At 42.0% G+C, this 24010-nt stretch overlaps 1 protein-coding gene across 1 annotated transcript in view; it reads left to right on the top strand.

Moving 5' to 3' along the window:
* PARVA (parvin alpha) overlaps nucleotides 1–24010 on the top strand; it is a 151628-nt gene that overhangs the window by 85514 nt on the left and 42104 nt on the right. Inside the window, exons 2-4 of the mRNA XM_054586093.1 lie at nucleotides 11603–11692; nucleotides 11786–11856; nucleotides 13409–13511. Of these exons, the coding sequence (XP_054442068.1) occupies nucleotides 11603–11692; nucleotides 11786–11856; nucleotides 13409–13511 (264 nt within the window). The remainder of the gene's footprint in view (nucleotides 1–11602; nucleotides 11693–11785; nucleotides 11857–13408; nucleotides 13512–24010) is intronic.

The raw sequence follows: 24010 nt of genomic DNA, 5'->3' as shown, positions 1-24010 counted from the left end.
AAAGATAAAAGCAGACGAAGTGCAGAGGCTCCACAGGGTGCCTCTGCCTCTCCCACACCCTCCTCTGTTGCTCCCTCCACCTTGGAAGGGTGCTCTGTTCTCGGGACTTGGATGGAGGCCCTTGTCACATGGCATTGCAGTTTGTGCACAAGTCTTTCCGCTCCCCTCCCTAACTCAAGCATCCTCTGAGCTCTTGCGGAGTGTTCATCATTGTGCCTGGCACTGGGCTGGTAGCTGTCCTTCAGGAACCTCCTGAGCCCAGACAGGAATCTTGTTTATCTTTGTAATCATTGCTCCTGGCTCAGCCCCTGCCACCAGAGATGCCCATACATGTTTGCAAATGAGAGATGGAAGTAATGCTGGTTGCACACGGGCGGCCCGGGGTCGCTCATTGTGCCCACCCTTCATGTGTGATTAGCCAGCATACCAGATCAAGTTCTGTGGTGTCCCCGAGGCTGGCCCAAGTGCACACACACACAGAAACACACGCATGTACAACGGCGTGGAGTTTCCTGTAATAAACTCCCACATCCACATCACCTCTGCTTAAGGAGGTGCGGACTTTTAAAACCAGGGAAACTGTTCTGGTTCTCACTCTAAAGAGATAATGGGACGTGGACGTGGCATGGCAAGAGACAAAGAGCAGTGATGCATTTGGTGATGGACCCTCCGTGCTGTGCAGTGCTTTAATTAAACTCCCATGGCTTACTTGAGACCTCCACCAATGTTTCAGTTCAGACTGTTTTGACTGCCTGAAGAGCCAATGGTGCATCCGTCTCCCTCCATGCTTACTTTCGATTGGAGGGCAGCTGAATTACATGCTTGGCGGAACAATGAATAAATGTCTAGGGGCCATTTGCTTGGCAGCCTTCCAACTCTACAGAGGCCATAAAACTGACCAAGACAAAGACGCTCATGGAAACGATAAGACTCAGGATTGTAGATCCCCCTGTCAGCTCCCATCACAACACCAGCCTCTAAGTTCCCTTTTTTGGCTGCACTCCAAGGGCCGGATGTCAGACCCAAGTGACTAAACAGCTGCGTCAAGTAGAGGGGAGTATGGTAAGACCTTGACAGCCTGCTGAGGCCACCACGAGCTGGCTCCCATGTTTACCTGATGCTTTATATTATGGCTGCTAAAACAAGTATCCTTTTAGTTAAAAGTAATAAAGTGCCTCTGGTTTAAAGGCTGGGATGGAGAGGGTTGGGGTTTTGCATGTTCTTTTGGCAATCTCACACAGAGGAAAAGTGAACCCACATGTTGTAGGCAAGAGTGAGTATTGAGAACAGAACCTGTCCCCTTAACCAGAAAAGCTGTTGGAGGCAGAATAATGCTCACCCCCGCCCCCCAAAATGTCCAGTTCCCAATCCCTGGATATGTTATGCATATGTTACCTTATAGGCAAAGACAAATTAAGGTTGCTGGCTAAATTTTTATTGCTAATCAGGTAACTCTAAAATGGGGAGATTACCCTGGATTATTAAGGCAGCCCAGTGTACTTATAGGGTACTTAAAAGCAGAAGAAGAGGTGAGAGTAAAGCAATGGGAAAAGGATTGGACACCCGCCCCCCACCCCATTACTAGCTTGAAACTGGAGGAAGGGGCCAGAGCCAAGGAATGCAGGTGGCCTCTAGAGGCTGGAAAAGGCAAGAAAGCGGATCATTCCCTAGTGCTTCCAGAAAGGAACACAGCCTTGCCAGCTCCTTGATTTAGCCCAGCGAGACCAACGTTGGACTTCTAACCTATAGAACCATAAGGATGATAAATCTGTATTGTTTCAAGCCACCAAGTGTGTGGTAATTTGTTACTACAGCAATAGAAAACTAACACAAAGGCCCACCTGGGACTGTGAATAGATGTTGTTTCCAGAGCAGTTACAGAGAAAATCATTCAAGAGACCTTTGTACCTTCAGTGATTCTTGTTCTAGTGGGACAAGCCGCCCCTTCTTGGGAAAACAGAAGTGACCCTGTTAGGCATCCTTAAGTCATGATGAAGCCCTGTCTTCTCATCTCAGCCCTGGACTAAAGCAAAAAAAAAAACAACAAGCACTTCTTCCTGGAAACCTGGCTTCTCACTTGAAAATGAGTGCAGCTTGCGCTGTAGGGCCTTTAAATGGTCTTTGTGCTTTGCCTCTTCTACAAATGCTTCCATGGGGCGCAGCTAATGTTGAATGAATTACAAATGTTTCCTTAGTGATGGGAAGAAACATGTGTGTCCCATAAAATCATGGATTTCCCTCCAGTGAACACTATATTTGGTTGGAAAAATAGAAAATTTGGGGTTGACTTAAAAAAATAGACTATTTTTGTAATAGTTTTAGACTTACAGGAAAATTGCAAAGATTGTACAGAGCATCATATGCCCTACACCTAGTTTTTCTTAACATCTTCCATTAGTATGACACATTTGTTACAATTCCTGAACCCGTACTGATATATTAATAACTAAAGTCCATGGTTTATTCTGATTCCTTTGGTTTTCACCTAATGCCCTTTCTCTTCCAGCATCTCATATCACACTTGGCCATCACATCACCTTAGGCTTCTCTTGGCTGTGACATTTTCTCAGCCTTTCCTTGTTTTTGATGACCTTGAAAGTTTTGAGGACACTAATCAAGAATTTCTTAGGATGTCCCTCTCCTGGAATTTGATGTTTTTCTCATGACTAGGGTAGGGTTATAGGTTTGGGGAAGGAAGAGCACAGAAGTGCTATTTTCAACATATCACATCGAATCCTGATTTATGATTGTGATGTTGGCCATGGTCACCTGGCTAGGGTGGTGGTTGTCAGGTCTTGTCCCCCTTCCCATACTGTGCTCTTTGGAAGGAAGTCACTATGCAGAGCCTACATTTGAGGAGTGTGGGATTATGTTCTCCTCCTTTGAGGGCACAGAAGCTACATAATTTGGAATTCTACAGACGAGATTTCCCCTCTCCCCCATTTATTCATGAATTTGATCATTTATGTCAGTATGGACTCATTTATTTTGTGATTTGGGTTATAATTCAATACTTCATTTTGTTACTCAAGTTGTTTTGACTTTTTTTTAAAATGAGAATATTTTCTTTTTTAAAGATTTTATTTATTGATTTTTGGAGCGTGGGGAAGGGAGGGAAAAAAAGGAGAGAAACATCTGTGTGTGGTTGCCTCTTGCACGACCCTCACTAGGGCATGTGCCCTGACTGGGTTTCGAACCAGTGACCCTTTGGTTCTCAGGCTGGCACTCAATCTACTGAGCCACACCAGCCAGCGCTTTTTCAACTTCTTTACTGTTTCCAGACTCGTCTTTTATATTTCTTGCATATTTTGTCTTCAGTCCCAGAATAAGCCATTATTCTATCATCAGGTTCTTTTTATTGGAAATTGGTACTAGAAACCAAGATCTGGAAACTAGGTGCCTCCATTGCTGCTGGAGTTTTATTTCTTTTAGGCCCTCTCAGCTAAATGAGCAAGGAAATATGTGTGTGTGTCTGCACTGACCCATGTACATACACATAACTCTAAATATTTCTATATGTAATCATCTGTATCTATATTAAGATAAACATGAGTTCTCGCTGATGTCTCCAACCCTAATCCATTTCTACACAGGTCATCCAAGCCTTTTCCCCTTGCTTCTCTGTAACCTCCCACTCCAACAGTAGGAAACCTGGTTTCTATCATCTACCAACCATCTAATTAATTATTCAGTCCCAGTATCCATGTATAGCAGCATCAGAATTGTTGACCCATACCCCGGTGGGAGATAATTTTATTAACTAGAGTGCACTGATTCTGTGCGGTCCCTTTTGCCTTTGGTCACAGAGACGCCCACTCACTTCCAGCGATGCTCAGGTCAGTACTGTTCCCCAAACCTCCTTCACTGAGGTTGTCCCATCCATTTGTAATACAGTTAGATTTTGTTGTCACATCTGCATCCCATCCTTGAATCCCCCAACCTAATTTTTTGTTTGCATTCATTAAATTATACACCTTTGCACAATAAAGATCTGTGGCTTGATGAATGCACACAACACATATCCACCAGTGCAGTATCATACATAACATTCTCAGCATCTTAAATTTTTTCTGTATTTTGGCTGCTCAACCTTCCCCCTAAATCCCTGGCAACCACTGATCTTTTTCCTGTCTGTGTAGTTTCACCTTTTTCAGGTGTCAAATAATTGAATCGTATAGTATGTAGTCTTTGAAGACCAGCCTCTTTGACTTAGGAATGATACATTTTAAGTCCCTCCATGTCTCTTTATTGCTTTATTGCTCATTTCTTTTCATCACTAAATAAAAATTTCTTCACATGGATGTACCACAATTTTATTCATTAATCTATTGAAGAATATCTTGGTTGCTTCCAGTTTGGGGCAATTACAAATAAAGCTACTATGAACATTCATGTGCAGGGTTTTGTGTGAATATGTTTTCAGATTAATTGGGTAAATATGTAGGAATGTGACTGCTAGATTTTATGGTAAGACTAAAGCTTTATAAGAAACTACCTCACTGTCTTCCAAAAGAGCTGTACCACTTTGCATTTCTACCAGTGACGAATGAGTTTCCGTTGCTTCGCATCCTTGTCAGCATTTGGTATTGTATGCTTTTTGCATGTTAGTCATTCCAGTTAAGTGCGTAGTGGTATCTCATTGTTGCTTGATGTTGAACATCTTTTTTTATGCTTATTTGCCATCTGTACATCTTTAGTGACGTGTCTGTTCAGATCTCTTGCCCATTTTGTAGTTGTTTTCAAACTGTTGAGGTTTTAGAGTTCTTTGCATATTTTACATACAAGCTGTTTATCAGCAATGTGTTTTGTAGATATTTTTTCCCAGTCTATGGCTAATCTTTTCATTCTCCTAACAGTATCTTTTGCAGGGTAGAAATTTTAATGAAGTCCAATTTACCAATTTTTCTTTCATAGATTATCCTTTTGATGGTGTATGTAAAAAGTCATTGTCAAACCCTAAATCACATAGATTTCTCCTATTTTTTTTCTGGAGATTTTACAGAATTGTTTTATGCTTAGGTCTGTGATCATTTTGACTTAACTTTCATGATAAGTATATTGCCTCTGTCCAGATTAATTTTTTTTAATGCGGCCCCAATTGTTCTAGCACCATATTTTGATAAGACCATCTTTTTTGCCTTGAGTTACGTTTGCTCCTTTGTCAGAGATCAGTGGAATATATTTGTATGGGTTTGTTTCTGCATTCTCTGTTCTGTTCCATTGATCTATGTGTCCATTCTTTCACCAATACCGTGTGTTTATAACTGTAACTTTATAGTAAGTCTTAAAGTCTGGTAGTGTCAGTCCTCTGCCTTTTTTATTTTTCCTCAATATTATATTGACTACTCTGGGTCTTTTGCCTTTTTGTGTGAACTTTAGAATCAGTTTATCAATATTCACAAAATGTCTTGTTGTGATTTTTACTGGGCTTGCACTGAAGCTGTAGAAGAAGTTGAGAAGAATTGACATCTTAACATTATTATGACTTCCAAACAATGAACACTGACTATCTTTCCACTTACCTAGACTTTCTCTGATTTCTTTCATCTGAGTTTCATCATTTTCTGCATATCCCTGTTTATATTTTGTTATATTTATATCTAAGTATTGCATTTGTTGGTGCTACTATAAATGATATTGTTTTTAATTTCTAATTCCAATTATTCATTTCTGGTATATAGGAAAACAATTGACTTTTGTATATTAACCTTATATCCTGCAACTATGCTGTAATTGCTTATTAGTTCTAAGAGTCTGGGCATTTTTTGTTCTGTTTTGTTTTGTTTTGGTCAATTATTTGAGATTTTCTACATAGACAATCATTTACTCTACAAAGAAAAATGGTTTTATTTATTCCTTCCCAATCTGTATACTTTTTATTTCCTTCCCTTGAATTATTATACTAGCTAGAATTTTTAGTATGATTTTTAATAGGCATGATGAGAGGAGACTTCATTGCCTTGTTTCCAGTTTTAGAGGGTAAGCATCCAGTTTCTCACCATTAATTATGTTAGCTGTAGTTGTTTTGTGGATGTTCTTTCTGGTTGATTTTTCACATAAAGAGAAATTGTTGGGATGTGCTTACCAGACAATGTAGTTGTCTCTACCTGCCAAGATCTTCTGTGGGGGCCCTTGAGCCATTTGGAAATTAAGTGAGCTTTAGTAGCTTTCAGAAGGACCAGAAATAAATCATCTAAATCCTGATAAGGATCTAGAGCAGACTAAATATCTCACTGGGGCCCCGCTTTCACTGAAGGAGAGAGAACATTCTAGTTATTATTTTGCCCTCCCTTGGTATGTTGTTTGTTTGTGTTGTCTGTAGACACAGGAAGCATGGCCCAGGAGCGCTGGGGAACAGGCGAATTCACAACCCTTGACACTCTGGACCTCTACCTATTTTTTTGCCCCTCTGCCCCTTCCCTCCCCATTTCCTCTGTGCTCTCCCTGCATTTCCAGTGTTCAGACATAATCACCACTCCCTTAACACTTGCCCTGTTTGTCCACACCTTGTTGTTTTTTACACATGATGTGCCTTTTGTAGGGCACCTGTGTCAGAGGAAAATTTACATTTTTTTCCAAATTCAACTTAAATGGCCCTCTTTCTGGGGCTCTTTCCTGTCCCCCGCCCCCATCCAAAGTTAGACTCCCACAGCCCTCTGGCTCCATGTCTCTCACTCCTCAATGCGGTATTCTGCGTGCTGTGTTTATAGTCCCGCCTCTACCACCTGTGAACAGACTGAGGCAGACCCAAGCCACATCCCCACACCTTATGCCCCTTGCTGGCACAGGCCTGCTTTGGAGGAGGGTGCCCAGTAATGTTTACTGGTTGAATGAATGAAATTACTGGTCTTCCATAAATGGGCCCTTTCATACTCTCAGAAACCTCTGTCCATTCCTCTTTCAATACTTGTTTCCTACCAAGTGTTCTTTGAGTCTCTGTATGTATTTCTGGAGTGTAAGAGATGCCTGCAACTATACTGTTTTTCATGGGAAAAAAAGAAAAGGAAATTATCATTCACTGCAGACCTGCTGTATTCATCCATCAATTTTACAATCCTGGTGTCTCATATATTGATTAGGGAGTTTAGGATCCAAGCCTCAGAACATGCCAACTTAACTGGCTTAAGTAATAAAGGAACTTATTATTGAATACTTCTCTTATAACAGGACATAAAGCTAGGGTGGCTTTGGGGATGGTGGCATAACTGTGTCTACAAAAACCCCCTTCTTTCTATCTTTCTTTTCTGCCAACTTTAACTGATGAGCTTTTTCTTTGGGCTGACTCACCTCATGGCAACAAGATGGCTGTAGCAGATCCAGGCATAACACCCTGATGGCAATAATAGATAGAAGGAGAAAGATAACCTTCTCTTCCTTGGGCGTCTCTTTAAAGTGGAGGAAAACATTCCCAGAAGCTTCTAGAAACTTCCTCTTACAGCTCACTTACCAAAGTTGGATCACATGGCAATGCTTCAGCCAGTCACTGCTAAGAGAATTGAGATTGTCATGCTTAGTATAAACCAGTCAGGTTCTCACCTAGAGGCATGGGGGGGAGGAACCGATGCTACAACAAAATGGGGGTCCTTTCAGCAGGGAAGAAAGAATAAAATAAGTGTTGGGAGGAAATCAGAAGTGTCAGCTACACCCTTTTTCATAGAGAATTATTTGATTCCTCACTTCAGGGAGGTTAAGTCACTTACACAAGGTCCCAACGCAGATAAAAATAGAACTAGGATTCAAATCCAGCTTTTCCAAACTCCAGAGCCCATCCACCATGTACTTGTTCTGCTGCACAGCTGGACCCAGGGTCAAACTCCATTTCCCAGAAAAGCCAAAGCCCCCTTTCTCACGGTGCACGCTTCAGGAGTTGAGGCAATCGCCCTGCTTTCCCAAGCCGACCTTCAGCTGGGCATTTAATCTGTTTATTAAGTTATGACTAATGGCGCTGCGAGACACCGAGGGCTGCACATTCAGACCTAGTTTTAGATTGTTAGAGGAGGCTCGGGGGATAAACATCACATTCATATTCTATGCCGAGAAAATTCAATTGCAGCTCTTTCTCTTTCAGAGTGCAGGACTGGTGAGGGGCTTCTGCTGGGTCTCGCTTTGGTTTAATAGAAATGAAACCTCCCAAGCAGGCGGGCTGTTTTGGGAAAGTGGCCACTAATGCGGCCCCATGGGGCGGGGGCCAGGCCTGAACTGGGCAGTTTGCATATTCACTTTTACAAACAGTTGGCTCCGAGTCAGCAGTTAATGGGATGGGAATGATGTTCCTGTACCAAATCATTTCCTGAAAAAAACATTTTCAATTGCAAACATCTCTCAGCCTTTCTTCTTGGGTTTGTTTTGTCTCTGTGAGTGAATTAAAGAGGCAGGGCAGAGGGGAGTGTTTCTGACTGGGGATTTTTTATCTGAAAACATTTTTAACAATGATCTCCACGTCAAAGAGATCCCGTTCTGACCAACCTTTAGGGGTCCTGGCTGCGAATATTCTATTTCTAGTCACCCTTGAGAGGTGTAAATATCTCTATATTCACAAATTGGCCCTGGCTGTACTACAGCCTTGGGACACATGCGGCTTTTCTCTCCTACCCAGATATGAGCTGGAAATGCTGCCCCAGAAACGCGTGCACAGGGTCAGGCCAAAGTATAATTTTTCTTTTTCCCGAAGACAGGCTGGAATCCTTTGCATCCTGTATACTGTTTTGGCAAACTGTACTTCAACTCACAACCTGTGCAACTGAAGGGGGAGTCTTAACAGTTTTTTTAACAGTTTATTTTTTATTGTATTTTTTTCCATTACCATTTATCCCTGATAACAGTTTTGGTTATTTATTTATTCAGCCAGTAATTCTTGAGTGTTTATTGTGCACAGGTATTGTTTTAAGTAATAATAATAGCATGTATTTACATAGATGTTACCAAGTACCAGGGACTCATCTAAATATGTTACATACATTACTTTAAATCATCTCAACAAGCCCTAGGAGGTGGGCAATATTATTGTTATTTCCATTCTGCAGATAAGTAAACTGAGGTCTAAGACGCTGATGAATTTGCCGAAGGTCGCCTAGTGTGGAAAGTGATCCTGGATTTGAATCAAGGAAGCCTGGCTCCTCTTTGGGGATCTAATAGTGAACAGAAAGGAGAAAGGGCCAGCGTTCCCACAGCTTACATTCTGGTGCAGGGGAGCCAGAGAACAGACCTGTAAATAGTCATGATTTTGGATCATAATGAGCACTTGAAGAAAATGAAACATGAGGGAGGCCGGGGGCTAATTAAGGGGTTTTATGGGTCTTAGGAGTTGGGGTTTTGTTGTGAGTGTGACAGGAAGTCTTAAAGCAGGAGAGTGTATGCTCCTGTTTACATCTTTATATATCATTGTGACTTTGCTATGGGCGGTAGATGAGGGGTGGGGAATAAGTATCAGAAAGCAGACCAGTTAGAATGTGGTTCTGGTGGTCCAGGTGAAAGGTAACAATAGACTGAACCGTGGTGCTGGTGAGAAGCTGTTGGAATTGGATCTTGTTTTGGAGATGGAGCCCACAAAACTTGCCAGTGTATTAGAGGCAAAAGTGAGGGGGGAGAAAAGAAGTTGCAGATGATTCCTTGGATTTTGGCTTAAACCATTGTATACATGGTGGGGCCATGACTGAGGAGGCAAAAAATAGGGGAAGAACAGTCTCGCATCAGTGCTGTTGTGGTTGGAGTGAGGGTATCAGAGTTCTGTTTTGGAGGTGTAAATTTGGGACCTCTGTTAACAGACATAAGACATCAAGTAACCTGTAGCTCAGGGTCAAGTCTATGCTGGAGATTTAAATGAGGACATTTAGAAAGCTTGAGGGAGGGAGAGGGGGGAGGGGGGCAGGGGAAAGTGGTGGGGGGAAGGCAGAGACAAATGTATTTGAAAAAATAAATTAATTAATAAAAAAACAAAACATTGAGTTTTATTTTTAAAAAAACCAAAATGAGGACATTTAGCATTTATATATGTGCAGTCACCTAGGACAATGCCATCCATTTCTGCGATGATGGAAATCTACATCTGTAGCTCTCCAGTATGGTAGTCACTTAGCTACATGTGGGCCATTGCGCATTTGGAATGTGATAGGTGCAACTAAACAACTAAATTTTTGATTCATTTACACTGAAATGCTGCATGTAGCTAATGCCTACCGTATTGGACAGCATAGACCTGAGGGAGAATATAGGTAGAGAAGGTTCTGGTGAGAAGCTCGATTTTTCCCTGTCCAGTAAGCCCAGCCTCTCACCCACATTTATGGATGACTTTATTTCCACTGCCCATTGCTTGCACAGCAGTGCTTGTTAAGTCATGCACATCTTGCTTCTTTGCGAGAAATAGCCTGGAAAAGAAGCAAACTGCCAGTCCTAGGATAAATATTGGAAGAAATTATGGAAGTCTAAGGAAACGGTAGTTCTTCTCTAGAAAGCAAATACAACCCTATACCTATAGAATCATTTCAGTCTTGAAGTTACCGCTTATGGTTTTCATTATGTTTTATGGGGGAGAATTATATAGGGTAGTGAGTGTCTATGAATTTAGAGATTCAAGATGGTGACTGGCTGATATCCCATATGAATGTCAAGGGTCCACAGCCCTGGGACTAAACACCAGCTTTATAATGCAAGTTGTGTCTCTTTGGGGTAGAGTGTGTTTCACTCTTTGTTAGGCAATCTCATTCTCCATCCAACTGCAACCATCAGTGAGTTTGCTAATATGAAAGAACTCTTTGTAAGCGGCTGCCTTGTGCTTAAGAGTTCTTGCAAGTATATACTGGCAATCGGCGAGGCCAGAGTCAATAAAAAATAAAATAAAATGGAAAGATGGGACATTGCTTCTAGTAAGGTTGATTGCAGCTGCCATGTTAAGAACCTTTTGCTGACCAACGCTTTTAGAGAAGATGCTCTTTTTTGTGCTCAATTAATAAAAAGTAATTATCCAAACTGGAATTGAGTAGAGGTGAGAGGAGTTAAGCCACTGCATTTAAGAAGGTGGCTCCTGAGGCCCACAGATTGTTAGAGCTGAAGGGGCAGGACCAGAGCCCAGGAACGAGGCTGGACTGAGGCATCCTCCAGGGGTGAAGGAGGGAAGTAGGACAATCAGAAAAATACTCAGGGAAGCAGAATCAGGAAATCACACAGAGACTGAGCCAAGGACGGAGGTGGCTTACCGCATAAAGGTGGTCTTAATGTGGTGACCTCATCCAGGTGCCCACCGTGCCCCAACAGCAAGCCCTTTGAAGGAGGGGTGGTAGGAGGCAGGGACTTGAGAAAGACGCCAGTGCCCACTTCACTTTCATTTATTCCGAGATTCTTTCTGAGAGAAGGCAGACCCCTTATTTCTCAGAGAAGAGGGAATGAGGTGACAGTTGGAAGAGATGACATAAAGGGGACAGTTCCGTTTTTTGGGTTTTTTTGTTTTTAACAAGGTGAGGTGGGGAATTGATTGCAGGCTGAACAACAGCTGTTAGAAGCACCTTAATGGGTTTGTTTCTCAGTATTAGCATCAAACAGGTCTGTTAGAGATCCACTCCCCTGCCATCAGTGGGCTGTGATGTGACCCTGCGCTTTCTTCTCGCAGTGTCGGAGCTGCAGGAGGAGGGCATGAACGCCATCAACCTGCCCCTCAGCCCGATCCCCTTTGAGCTGGACCCCGAGGACACGATGCTGGGTAAGATGCTGGGTAACTGGGTCTCTTGTTCTCTGGGGCAGCTTGATGACTTCCAGGGGAGCCACCCCCACTGACTTCCTTTTCTTTTTAAAGAGGAGAACGAAGTGCGAACGATGGTGGATCCCAACTCACGCAGCGACCCCAAACTTCAAGAACTGATGAAGGTAAGAAGACACTAGGGGCTTCAGGTGCCTCCCAGACTCAGCAGGTATCTCTAAACCACCCACCCTGTGCAGGCACCACCCAAGCCACTGCTGAGAGAATAAAGTCATGCCAGTCCCTGCCTGTAGGCAGCTCACGGTCCAGTAAGTGGACATTTAAAATTGGGACATTTAAAAGTGGGACATGACGAATGCCCAATGAATTTATGTTGATAACAAGGATCAGAGAAGTAAATGCAAATAAGCTCACATTTGCCAGGGCCTTGGAGTCTACATGCTCCTTTCATCGTTTTTGTTAAGGGCCCTCAAAGGTTCTCTGTGAAGTAGGAATTAGTATCAGCCCATTTTACAGACGAGGAAACCAAGTCTCAGAAAAGCCAAGTGGTTTGTTTCAGGTCACAGCTGAGTGGAGGAGATGGAAATCGAACAGACGTAAGTGGGATTGAATGAAATTGTGTGCATAATACACCGGGCAAAGGGGTTGGCATGTGGTCACCCCTCGAAAAACGTTCATTTCATTCCCTCTTCTAACTCCCCATCTTGCGTTTTTCTTCTTCAACTTCTCCAAGCTTCGCTGAAAACAAGACAAGTAGGCACTGGATGCCAGAATGATTCATTCAAAATGCAAATCTGAATATATCATTTTCCTGCTCAAAACCTGTGTGCAGTTTCCCAACTGAAGCCCATGCTCCTGGGGGTGGTATTTGCAGTCTCCTCAGTCTCCACGCTCTAGCTGCCCCCTCAACCTCAGACGTGCCCTGTCTGGCAACACAGGGACACCGGGCCTGCTCGTGAGCCCCCCTCCCCCAATATATACCGTGCTTGCTTTCAGCTTTCCCTACTGCCGCGCCTTCGCTTACGCAGTCCCCTGCCACCAGACGCCTCTGCGTGCTCTTCAGAGGAGCGTCAAAGTGGGGTCGCATCCTCCAGGGAGTCTTCCATGAACCCCAGTGTCATCACTCAGCCCCTCCGTGAGCTGCTGTGTGCGTTTGGTTCTGTCATTGTAGTCACCTTATGACACTTCTCTGTCTCCTTCACTAGATGCTGAGTTTCTTGGAGTTAGACTGTTTCTTTTTGTTATTATCCTATCCCCAGGACCCAGCACAGAGTATGACATACAGGAGGTATTAATAAATGTTGGGGGGGGGGGTAAATGGAGGGAGAGAGGAAGGGAAGGAAGGGAGGGAAGGAGGTACACAGAGAGGGCCATAGAGTTAGTGGGTAAAGCCGGGGTTTCAGCTCCAAAGCCCAGACTCTGCTCAGTGCCAACCCACGTCCAGACCCTGACTGTTGCTTGCCACTAGGGTAAGGAATGGTAGGGGCCAGACGATACTAACAGGGACACTTGTGTCACCATCATGAGAAGGGCTTGCACCTGAAAATGAACCGGGCCATTGGGGCTCACACTTGTAGCTACTCGTCCACAAACTGGGTCATGAGGATAGCTCTCCTGCTTTCAAAATCTGAAGTGCATGTAGATTATATTTGTCCAGGATTAAAAAGCTGGTCTATAAGAAAATACTTTATGACTCTTCTTTTCTCACTCTCTCCCTAGGTATTAATTGACTGGATTAATGATGTGCTGGTTGGAGAAAGGATCATTGTGAAGGACCTGGCTGAAGATTTGTATGATGGACAAGTCCTGCAGAAGCTGTTTGGTAAGAGGAGAGTTGACTCTTGCAGTGGATCTTTCATAGCAGGTGGATGGGCCGTGTACTCCTCCTTAGAAGGAGTTGTTCTCAGTTCCCAGTGGGTCACCTGGAATGGAATATGAAGGTGTACAGTGTGGAGTAACAGACCCCTGGAGTCTTTACACGTCCTCTCGGAATCAGTTTTATCAGTTTTATATGAATAAATTGCAAAGGGAGTCCCAATGACCAGCTGGGGCTGCTGCTCCCCACAGTCAAAGGTCATCAGCCGGGTAGATGAAAAGACCTCACCATATCCTGGAAAACGTGCCTTACCCTCTCCAGAAAACTGTGCATTTGTGACCTCTGTAGGTGTATTTACTTGCATCTGGATGTGTGTGCTTATATACCTCTGTGACCTATTTGAGGGTGGGGAGAGCACATGTGTGGACCTGTGACCTAGAGACCTCTACATTTGTGTGTGTGTGTGTGTGTGTGAGCACCTCTGTGACCTATGGGGAGGTGTGTGTGAGTGTGAGCTTCTGTGTACCCCTCTCTAGGTTGGCGTCCGATGTGTGATGTTCAGTCTCTGTGTGTGTCACCTCCGTGAAGGTATATATCCCTGTGTTGGTTCACGGTGATTCATGAGAAGATGTAAGGCTGTGGGGGAGGGAAACGGGTGAGCCTAGTGTTGAAAAGACAAATTCAACTTGAATGAATTTGGACTTCCCCTCGCTGTTGTCCATTTTTTTCTCTTGTCCACACCTCTGCCCCAAATTCTAGACTTTGACGCCTAACCGCCCACTAGACACCTGCATGCATGGTTCTCTTCCACCTCAGAGGTTTGGACAAGAGAAAATAATTATTAAATTAAAGTGGTGCATATGGGGAAAGAATGCCACTGAAGTGATGTTTCCTTCTCATTGTATCACATCAGGGAGGACATGACATTAACATCTTATTAGTGATGTTAAACTTGATTGTTTGATTAAAATGGTGCCCCGCCAGATTTCTTCACTGTAAAGTTACAATTCATTTATTTGGGTGGAGATGGGTTAAGGCTTGCAGATATAATTTTAATTGGTGAAGCAGGTCTGCCTCAGTTATTACTGTGGTGGTCTAGTGGAGATTTTCTGTTTTCCTTATTCCTTCCACATTTATTATTTGGACTTCTTCTGTAAGGACACATTGTCCCCTAATCCCCATTTACTTATTTATAGCAGTACGGACACAAGGATACTTATTTAAACTTTACATTATAAGCCAGTGCTATCATTATTCATTTTTGCTGATACACATGTAGTTTTGAACCTTAGGAACTCTGTCCGGTTGGCTCCCGCATACTTTTGACATGCTGCCTTGTTGTTGTTTTTTCTTGGCACTTTTTAACTTTCTGGCCTCAGGAGATATACCAGGCTCACCTTCTGTTTGACTTACTCTGGCCCTGGAATCCACTACTTCTCCAAGGAGCCCTGATTTCTTTTCCTTTTTTTTTAGAAATGGTATTAGGAGGTATTTAGAAATGGATTGATTCCTTATTATGAAATGCTCTTTTTTCTATTGTTACAGCCTTTGTTTTAAAGTCTATTTTATCTCATGTATTTAAAAATCAGTATCTTAGCATATTAGTGGTGATTTTTTTCAAGTACATTTGACATACAATATTATAGCTTCACGTGTCCAGTATATGAAGTGATTATACCATCTGAAATCTAGTGTCCACCTGGCACCTTCTACAGGGAATTATTTACTATACTCCCTATGCTGTACTTTATATTTCTGTTGACTATTTTGTAACTACCAGTTTGTACTTCTTAATCCTTTTCACCTTTTTGACTCGGCCCCACAAACCCCTCCCATCAAACAAGTACTCATTTGTTCTCTGTGAGTCTGCTTCGGTTTTGTTTTTGGGGTGTTTTTTTTTTTTTTTTTGGTTTTTTTTTAGATTCCACATATAAGTGAAATCATATGCTATTTGTCTTTCCCTGTCTAACTTATTTCACTTTCCTTAATGCCCTCTAGGTCCATCCATGTTGTCGCAAATGGTAAGATTTCATTCTTTTTTATAGCTGAGTAATATTCCATTGGATATACGTACTGCCTCTTCTTTATCCAGTTGTCTGTGAATGGACACTTAGGTTGCTCCCACATCTTGGCTATTGTAAATAATGCTGCAATGAATATAGGGGTGATATATCTTTTCAAATTAGTGTTTTGGATTTTTTTGGATAAATACCCAGGAGTGGAACTGCTAGGACATATAGTAATTCTTTTTTTATAATTTTTGAGAAACCTCCATAGTGAGTTTAGTGTTTTCCACAGTGACTGCACCAATTTACAATTCCACTAACAATGCACAAGGGTTCCCTTTTCTACACATCCTCTCTAATGTTTGTTAATTTGTTGGTAACTATTCTAACGGGTGTGGGGTGATATGTCATTGTGATTTTAATTTGCATTTCCCTGACGATTACTAATGCTGAGCCAATCTTTTCGTATGTCTCTGGGCCATCGGGGTGTCATCTTTGGAGGAATGTCTATTTAGATCCTTTGCCCATTTTTAAATTGTATTCTTTGGTGGTGTTTTTTAGTGTTTATTTGTATGAGTTCCTTATATATTTTGGATACTAAGCCCTTATTTGATGTATCACTGGCAAATATCTTTTCCCACTCAGTACATTGTCTTTTTGTTTTCTTAATGGTTTCCTTTTCTATGCAGAAACTTTTTAGTTTCTTGTAGTCCTGTCTGGTTTTTTTTCTTTTGTTTTCCTTGCCAGAGACATATCCAAAAAGAAATATTGCTAAGAGTAGTTTACTCACAGTAGTATTGCTCACAGAGTTTACTGCCTGTGTTTTCTTCTGGGAGTTTTATGGTTTTAGGTCTTACAATTTAAGTCTTTAATCCATTTTGAGTTTATTCTTATATATGGTATACAAAGTGATCTAGCTTCAGTAATTTCCATGTCTCTGTTCAGTTTTCCCAACACTGTTTATTGAAGAGACTGTCTTTATCCGATTGTATATTCTTGCCTCTTTTGTCACAGATTAATTGATCATACAGGAATGGGTTTATTTCTGGGGTCTCTAATTTTCATTTATTTATGTGTCCTTTTTTATACCAGTACCATGATTAGTATAACCTTGTAGTATAGTTTGAGATCACATAATGTGATACCTCTGATTTGATTCTTCTTTCTGAAGAGTGTTTTCACTATTTGGAGTCTTTTGTGGTTTTATATACATTTCTGAAATATTTGTTCTAGCTCTGTGAAAAATGCCACTGGTGTTTTAATAGGGACTGCGTTAAATCTATAGACTGCTTAGGGTAGTATGAACATTTTAATGATGTTAATTCTTCATACCCATGGGCATGGTATATACTTCCATTTATTTGTATCTTCTTCAGTTTCTCCCTTGAATGTCTTAAAATTTTCAGAACACGAGTCTTTTACCTCCTTGGTTAAATTTTTTCTTAGGTGTTTTTTTTTTTATTTGGATACAGTTGTCAGTGGCACGGTTTTTTAATTTTCTTTCTTATAGTTGGTTATTGGTGTATAAAAATGCAACCAATTTCTGAATATTTATTTTGTGTCCTGCTACTTTACTGAGTTTATCAGTTCTAACAGTTGTTTGGGGTTTTTTTTGGTGGACTCTTTAGGCTTCTTTACATCATGTTGTCTGCACATAATGATAATTTTACTTTTTCCTATCCAATTCGGATGCCTTTTATTTTTTTTTTCTTAACTGATGACTGGATAGGACTTCAAATACGTTGAATAAAAGTGGCGAAAGTAGACATCCTTGTCTTATACCTGATCTTAAGAAAAAGCTTTCAAATTTTCATTGTTGAGTTTGGTGTTAACTCTGAGTTTGTCATATGTGGACTTTATTATGGTGAGGTATGTTCCATTTATCCCCACTTTGCTGAGAGTTTTATCATGAATGGATGTTGCATTTTGTCACATGCTTTTTCTGCATCTGTTAATATGATCATATGATTTGTATCCTGCATTTTGTTTATGGAGTGCATCATGATAGTTGATTTGCAGATACTGAACCAACCTTGCATCCTGGGAATAAATCCCATTTGATGATGGTATATGATCTTTTTAAGGTATTGCAGAATTTAGTTTGCTAACATTTTGTTAAGGATTTTTGCATCTATGTTCATAAGGGATATTGGCCTATAATTCTCTTTTTTGTAATGTCTTTGGTTTTAGTATCAGGGTAATGCTGGCCTTGTGAAATGAGTTTGGGAGACTTTCCTTCTCTTCTATTTTTTGGAGTAGTTTGAGAAGAATAGGTATTAGTTTTTCTTTGCATGTTTGATAAAATTCACCTGTGAAGCCATTTGAACCAGGTCTTTTGTTTTTTGGAAGTTTTTTTTTAATTAGTGACTTGATTTTGTTAGTAGTTATCAATCTCTTCAGATTGTTTTTTTCTGATTCGGTCTTAGAAGATTGTTTATTTCTAGGATTTATCAATTTTGTCCAGGTTGTCCAATTTTTTGGCATCTAGTCTATTTTCTTACAATTTTTTGTATTTCTATGGTGTCAGTTGTCTCTTCTCTTTTATTTCTGATCTTATTTATTTGGGTCCTCTCTCCTTTTTCTCAATGAGTCTAGATAAAGGTTTAGCAATTTTGCTTATCTTTTCAATGAACCAGCTCCTGGTTTGATGGATCTTTTCTATTGTTTCTATTGCTTCTATAGACTATTTTGTTTATTTCTGCGCTGATCCTTATTATTTCTTCACTCCTATTCACTTTGGTCTTTGTTTCTTTTTTTTTTCTAGTGCCTTTTGGTGTAAGATTAGATTGAGAGTTTTCTTGTTTCTTGAGTATTACTGTGAATTTCCTTCTTAGAACTGCTTTCTCTGTGTCCCATAGATTTTGGGTTTTTGTGCCTTCAGTTTAATTTTTCCCTTGATTTCATTGTTAATCTAGTCATTGTTTAGTATCATGTTATTTATGCTCTGCATGTTTGTTTTTCAATTTTTATAATTTATTTCTAGTTTCATACTATCGTGATAGGAAAAGATGCTTGATATGATTTTAAACTTACTAAATTTATTGAGACTTCTTTTGTGGCCTAACATGTAGTCTACCTGGGAAACCTTCCATGTGCACTTGAAAGGAATATACATTCTGCTGCTTTTGGTTGAATTGTTCTAAAAATACCAATTAAGTGCGTCTGGTCTACTGTTTCTTGTTGGTTTTCTTTCTCGATTATCTATCCATTAATGTCAATGGGGTGTTAAATCCCCACGAGTACTGTATTACTGTGGATCTCTCCCTTTATATCTGTCAATATTTGCTTTATACATTTAGGTGCTCTTACATTGGGGCACCAATGTTTACAAGAGTTCTATTTTCTTGTTGGATTGATTCCTTATTATGAAATGCTCTTTTTTCTATTGTTACAGCTTTTGTTTTAAAGTCTATTTTATCTCATATAAATTTTTCATTTCTATTTACATGAAATATATTTTTGCATCCCTTTACTTCCAGTCTGTGTCTGCTTTCCATTTAAAGTGGGTCTCTGGTAGGCAGCATATGTACAGGTCTTATTTTTCTATCTATTTAGCCACCCTATCCCTTTTGATTGGAGTGTTCAGTCCATTCACATTTCAAGTAATTATTGATATGTATGTAGTTATTGACTCTTTATTGTTTTCTGATTGTTTTTTGTAGTTCTCTCTTCCTTCCTGATTCTTTTGCTATCTTGCAGATGATTTTCTGTAGTGTTAGGTTTAGATTTTTTTTCTCTTTTGTATGTCTCCTATAAATTTTTAGTTTGTGGTTACCATATGCTTCCCATATACCACACTATGTTTACAGCAGTCTATTTTAAGTTGATGGTTGCTTTAATTTGAATACATTCTAAAATCACTGCAATTCGAACACGCTTTAAAATCACTACAATTTTTCTTCACCTCCTCTGCATGTTTTTGTTATTCTTTTTATATTTCTTTTGTGTGCTGTGTGTATCCCCTAGTTTATTGTCGTGATTACACATGATCTTTCTACTGTGTCTTTTAACCTTTGTGCCAACTTTATAGTTGGCTTATCCACTGTTTTGCTAAGTGTTTGTCAGAATTTTTTCTCATTTTCTTATTCATATTTTTTATCTTTTCTTCTTAAAGAAGCCCCTTTGTTTAGTGATAATGAACTCTTTTAGCTTTTTCTTGTCTGAGCAACTCTTTGTCTTGCCTTTGACTCTAAATGATAGCCTTGCTGATTAGTTATCTTGGTTTTAGGTATTTTCCTTTAATCCCCTGGAATATTTTGTGCCATTCCCTTTTGGCCTGCAAAGCTTCTGTTGAGAAATCAGCTGAAAGTCTCATGGTAGCTCCCTTGTGGGTAACTAACTTTTCTCTCGCTACTTTTAAGATGCAATCTTTGTCATTAAACTTTGACATTTTAATTATGACGTGTCTCTTGATTTGGGCCTCTTTAGGTTCATCTTGTTCCAGACTCTGTGCTTCCTGGATTTGTATGTCATTTTCTCCTCCAGGTTAGGGAAGTTTTCAGTCATTATTTCTTCAAATAGGTTTACAGTCCCTTGTTCCCTCACTTCTCCTTCTGGTAACCTTATGTTGTCATCCCAGAGGTCCTTAAGCTATCCTCATTTTTTAAAATTCTTTTTTCTTTTGGTTGTTCCAATGGAGTGTATTCCCCACCTTTTCTTACAAATTGCTGATTTGTTCCTCTGCTTCATCTAATCTGTTGATTCCACCTAATGTATTCTTCATTTCTGAGTGCTACTTTTTATGTTTACTATCTCCTTTTTGAATTTGTCCTCTAAGTTCATTGAGCATCTTTATAACCAATGCTTTGGACTCTGTATCTGGTAAATCTCTTGTCTCCATTTCATTTCTTTTTATAGAGTTTCATCTTGTTCTTTTATTTGGGACATATTTTTTTGTCTCTTCATTTTGGCTGACTCCCTGCATTTGTTTTTGTGCATCAGGTAGATAGCTACATCTCCTATCTTAGCAGAGTGGCCTTGTATAGCATGTGCCCTGTGGGGCCCAGTGGTGCAGTCTTTCTGGTCACCTGATCCAGGTGCTCTCCTGTTGTATTTGAGCCTTTATTGCTGTTGGCAACTCTGTGGGCATGGTCGATCCTCAGGCTGACAGTCTGTGAGTACTAGTGATGACTCCAGTGGATGAGGTGATGTGCAGCAGGCTGACCCCACAGAGCAAGAGTCACTTTAGCAGGGCTCTTGTGCCAGCCTAATAAGCCCTTAGGGTGTGTCATTTGTGGAGCTGGCTGGGTGTGCTATAATGCAGCTTGAAGCCAGCCACCTGGTATGTGGATTCTGAAGCCTCTTGGGAGGGCCTTCATTGTAGGCCAAGGTCAGCTGCTGCTTGTGCTGGGCTTGATGCTGCCTGGTAGGAGCTACAAATCTGTGGTTGGCTGCCACCTGTGCTGTGCTTGCAGGCACTTTGGAGAGGTTATGCTGCAAACCAAGGCTGGCTGCCACTTGTGCCAGGCTGGGGACCCTTTGGTGGGCACTACCATATATGAGGCCAACCGCCACTTGTGCTGGGTTTGTAGCCACTTAGTTGAAACTACATCCGAAGCCAATACTGGCCGCCAGTTATGAAGAGGGACCACCCCCTCCCCCAAAATGGAATTATCTTCTAGAGGGCTGGCCTTTTGTAGTACGGTCTTCCCACACTAGGTGAGTGTCCTAGGAACCCATCTGTATCTGTGTATTGCTGGCGCTATTGTGAGAGCCTGCGTTCAGCTTCAGTAAATTATTTTTGAAGACTCAACGAGTTTGTGCAATTCATGATGGATGATTTATGAGCACACCTGCCCACACTGCGCTGAGTATTCAGTTTTTGATCAAAAAATGGCATGACCCCCATGCCCCTCCCTCTCTATCCACTTGATCTTGCCCTGAGCAACTTTGTTTCCCCTAATGAAAAAAAGCCCTCAAAGAGAAACATTTTGCCCATTTAGAAGAAGTGAAACAAAAAACATCAAAAGCCCTAAAAGGCATCAAAATTAATGAGCTCAAAAACCTGTTCTGAGCAGTGGAATAAATGTCCTGATAGCTGTATTGCATGAAGTGGAGAGTACTGAAGTTTAAACATGTAAAAACAAATACACAATTCTTTATAAATAAATTATGAGGTTATTTTTGGGGTTGCCCCTCGTACGCCAGCTTTCAGGCCATCTGATAGGAGTTACGTTGCAGACTAAGACTGATCAGTGTTTATGCTGGGTGTGGGTTCACTTTTCAAGAAGTCCAGGGCTTCCTGAGGCCAACAGTGTCTTGGTTGGGGTTTGTGAACCTTTGAGAGTATTTAGGACAAAGTCCACAGAATGCTCAAAGGCAGGTCACTGTGTGGAGAAGCCACTGGAAGACGTTTGGGTTCAGCACAAGAATTTGGGGGCAGGGAAGGGTGGTAGCATCTCAGGGATTCACCCAGGCAGGACAAATGGTGTTAGCAGGGTTAATGGTGAGCTCAGGTTTGGTACCTGCCAACACTTCCCTCCCCGGAGAGGACCTCCCCGGTCCCTCCAGCCCTCACCCTAAAGCTAGTCTATTTAGTCCATCCTTGTATGGTCCTTGGCACCTTTTCAGCTACTGCCCCTACGCTGGAGCCCAGAGCATTTGTGAGCAAGTGAGTCCATGTGAGGGCCACTCAAGAGGAGTGCCTTGGTGTCTGGCAGCACTCTATCTCCCTCAGACAGAAGCCCTGCTGGTTTTCACAGCCAGATGTTGTGGGGCCGGGCGCCCTCTCTCCTCCTGTGGATCTCCGCCACCAAGCTGTCCCTCCCGATTCTTAATCACCACACCATGGTGGGAGGACCTGCCTGTTTTGCATCTCCTCACCTCCTTTCAGTCTCAACGTGGTGCTTCTTCATATCCTTAGTTATAGGACTACTGTTCTTCTAGTCTCCAGTGATGGTTGTCCTATAATTTAGTTGTAATTTTGATGTTGTGGGAAGAGGCAAGCACAGTGTTTACCTCTGCCATCTTGACTGGAATTTATTAGTGAGTGTTTTTAACTTGCTACCTGTAGCACAAATAAATGCATTTCTGGGTTCTTAGGACCTGGTAGTACTAAGATAAATCAGATATGATCATCACCAGAAATGCAGCTTCCAATTGTCCTGGAGTTGGACTTGGAGAGTAGGAAGGGGCTGAGTTTGGGGATTAGTATATTATGAAACACTGGCACTTAGAAGAAGATGGAAAAGGTCTAGGTCCCCCCAGGAGTCCAGATATGCCAAGTCACATTGAGGGAGCAAGATGTGGGTCTGGAATCCAGGAAGCCATGCAGATGGCATCATGGAGCAAGGGCTCAGAACCTAGAGAGATAAGCAATATGCTCAGTCAGGGGTCTCTTGGCAAAGGTTGTGTTTAGGTGAAAGCCTGAGTAGGTGAGCATCCCTGAAGTGACAGGTGAGCTAGGCCGAAGGCCACCCACTGGTGTTCTGATTGTGAGCCCCGTGATGGCAGTGTCATCCCTGGTTCTCTTTCGTGTGGCAAGATGTTACTTGCTCAGCATCAGTGTCTGGCCTGCTTGCCCTTCCCAGAGCCCCTGGGCATGTCTGGAAAGTTCTCCTGGCACAGCCTCTCCCCTAGGTGCCTAACCCAGCTGCCCCCTGCTGCCTCTTTTTCCTGAGTCTTCCCTCTTTCCCCAGCAACAGGGCTGAGTTTAGGTTTTCCTGACAGCAGGTGCTGAGACAAGGACTTGGGTAGAGAAGTTTATGTGGGAGGTGATCTTAGAAAGTACAAGCAATCAGGTGGGAAATGTAAGAGGGGGAGAGAGTAATACCAGTTAACGGTGCTTTAATAAAGATAGCAGCTTTGTTTGCAGCCAGGGCTCAGCCCTGCAGGGGACACCACCATCTCAAAATCACCCTTCCCGGGACAGGGAGGTACGGGCATTTATCCCGTGGCTTCCATTACCCTGTGGGTAAGAACTGCCAGTTTGTACTGCTGGCAGAGAAAGAAGAGCTGCAGGGCCAGGGAGGAGAGTCATCAGTGTGCTAGCAGCTGTCTGCAGCTGCAGGTGGCCAGCGACCTCTGGCAGAGGGCGGTCACATCATCCAGGAGGACGCGGGGAATACCTTCTGCTTTAGGAGTGGCTTCCCCTGACCCTGGCTGTCACTCTGCATCACTCATGGTGCCGCCCCCCTGGCCTGCCTCCTTCTCATGCCCACCCCCATCCTCTCAGCAGAGGCTCCAGCCCTTTCCATGCCCTAGAACAAAAGCTTCCTGTGCTGCGTCCCACCCCCAAGCCTGAGGAGGAAATCCTTACCCCATGACAAAAACTCACCTCATCTCTTAGCCCAGAATTTGCCACTTCTCAGGGTGCGGAGGGAAGCAGCATACTCCATTCCCTCTGGGTGCCCTCTCGTGCCCTGGCACCAAAAGGAGAGTCACAGAATTTCCCAGCCTCTCAGTGATGCAGGTGCGTCCATCCATGGTCACCTTGTTATATTTGCTTCCCCAACACCTAAGTGATAGACATACTGAGTGAGAGGCAAGAGGTGAAGGATT

This window comes from Pteronotus mesoamericanus, unplaced genomic scaffold (genome assembly GCF_021234165.1).
Source record: "Pteronotus mesoamericanus isolate MK-2021 breed Mesoamerican mustached bat unplaced genomic scaffold, CSHL_Meso_final contig_90, whole genome shotgun sequence".
Taxonomy (NCBI): domain Eukaryota; kingdom Metazoa; phylum Chordata; class Mammalia; order Chiroptera; family Mormoopidae; genus Pteronotus; species Pteronotus mesoamericanus.
This window is presented reverse-complemented; position numbering and strand designations above follow the sequence as displayed.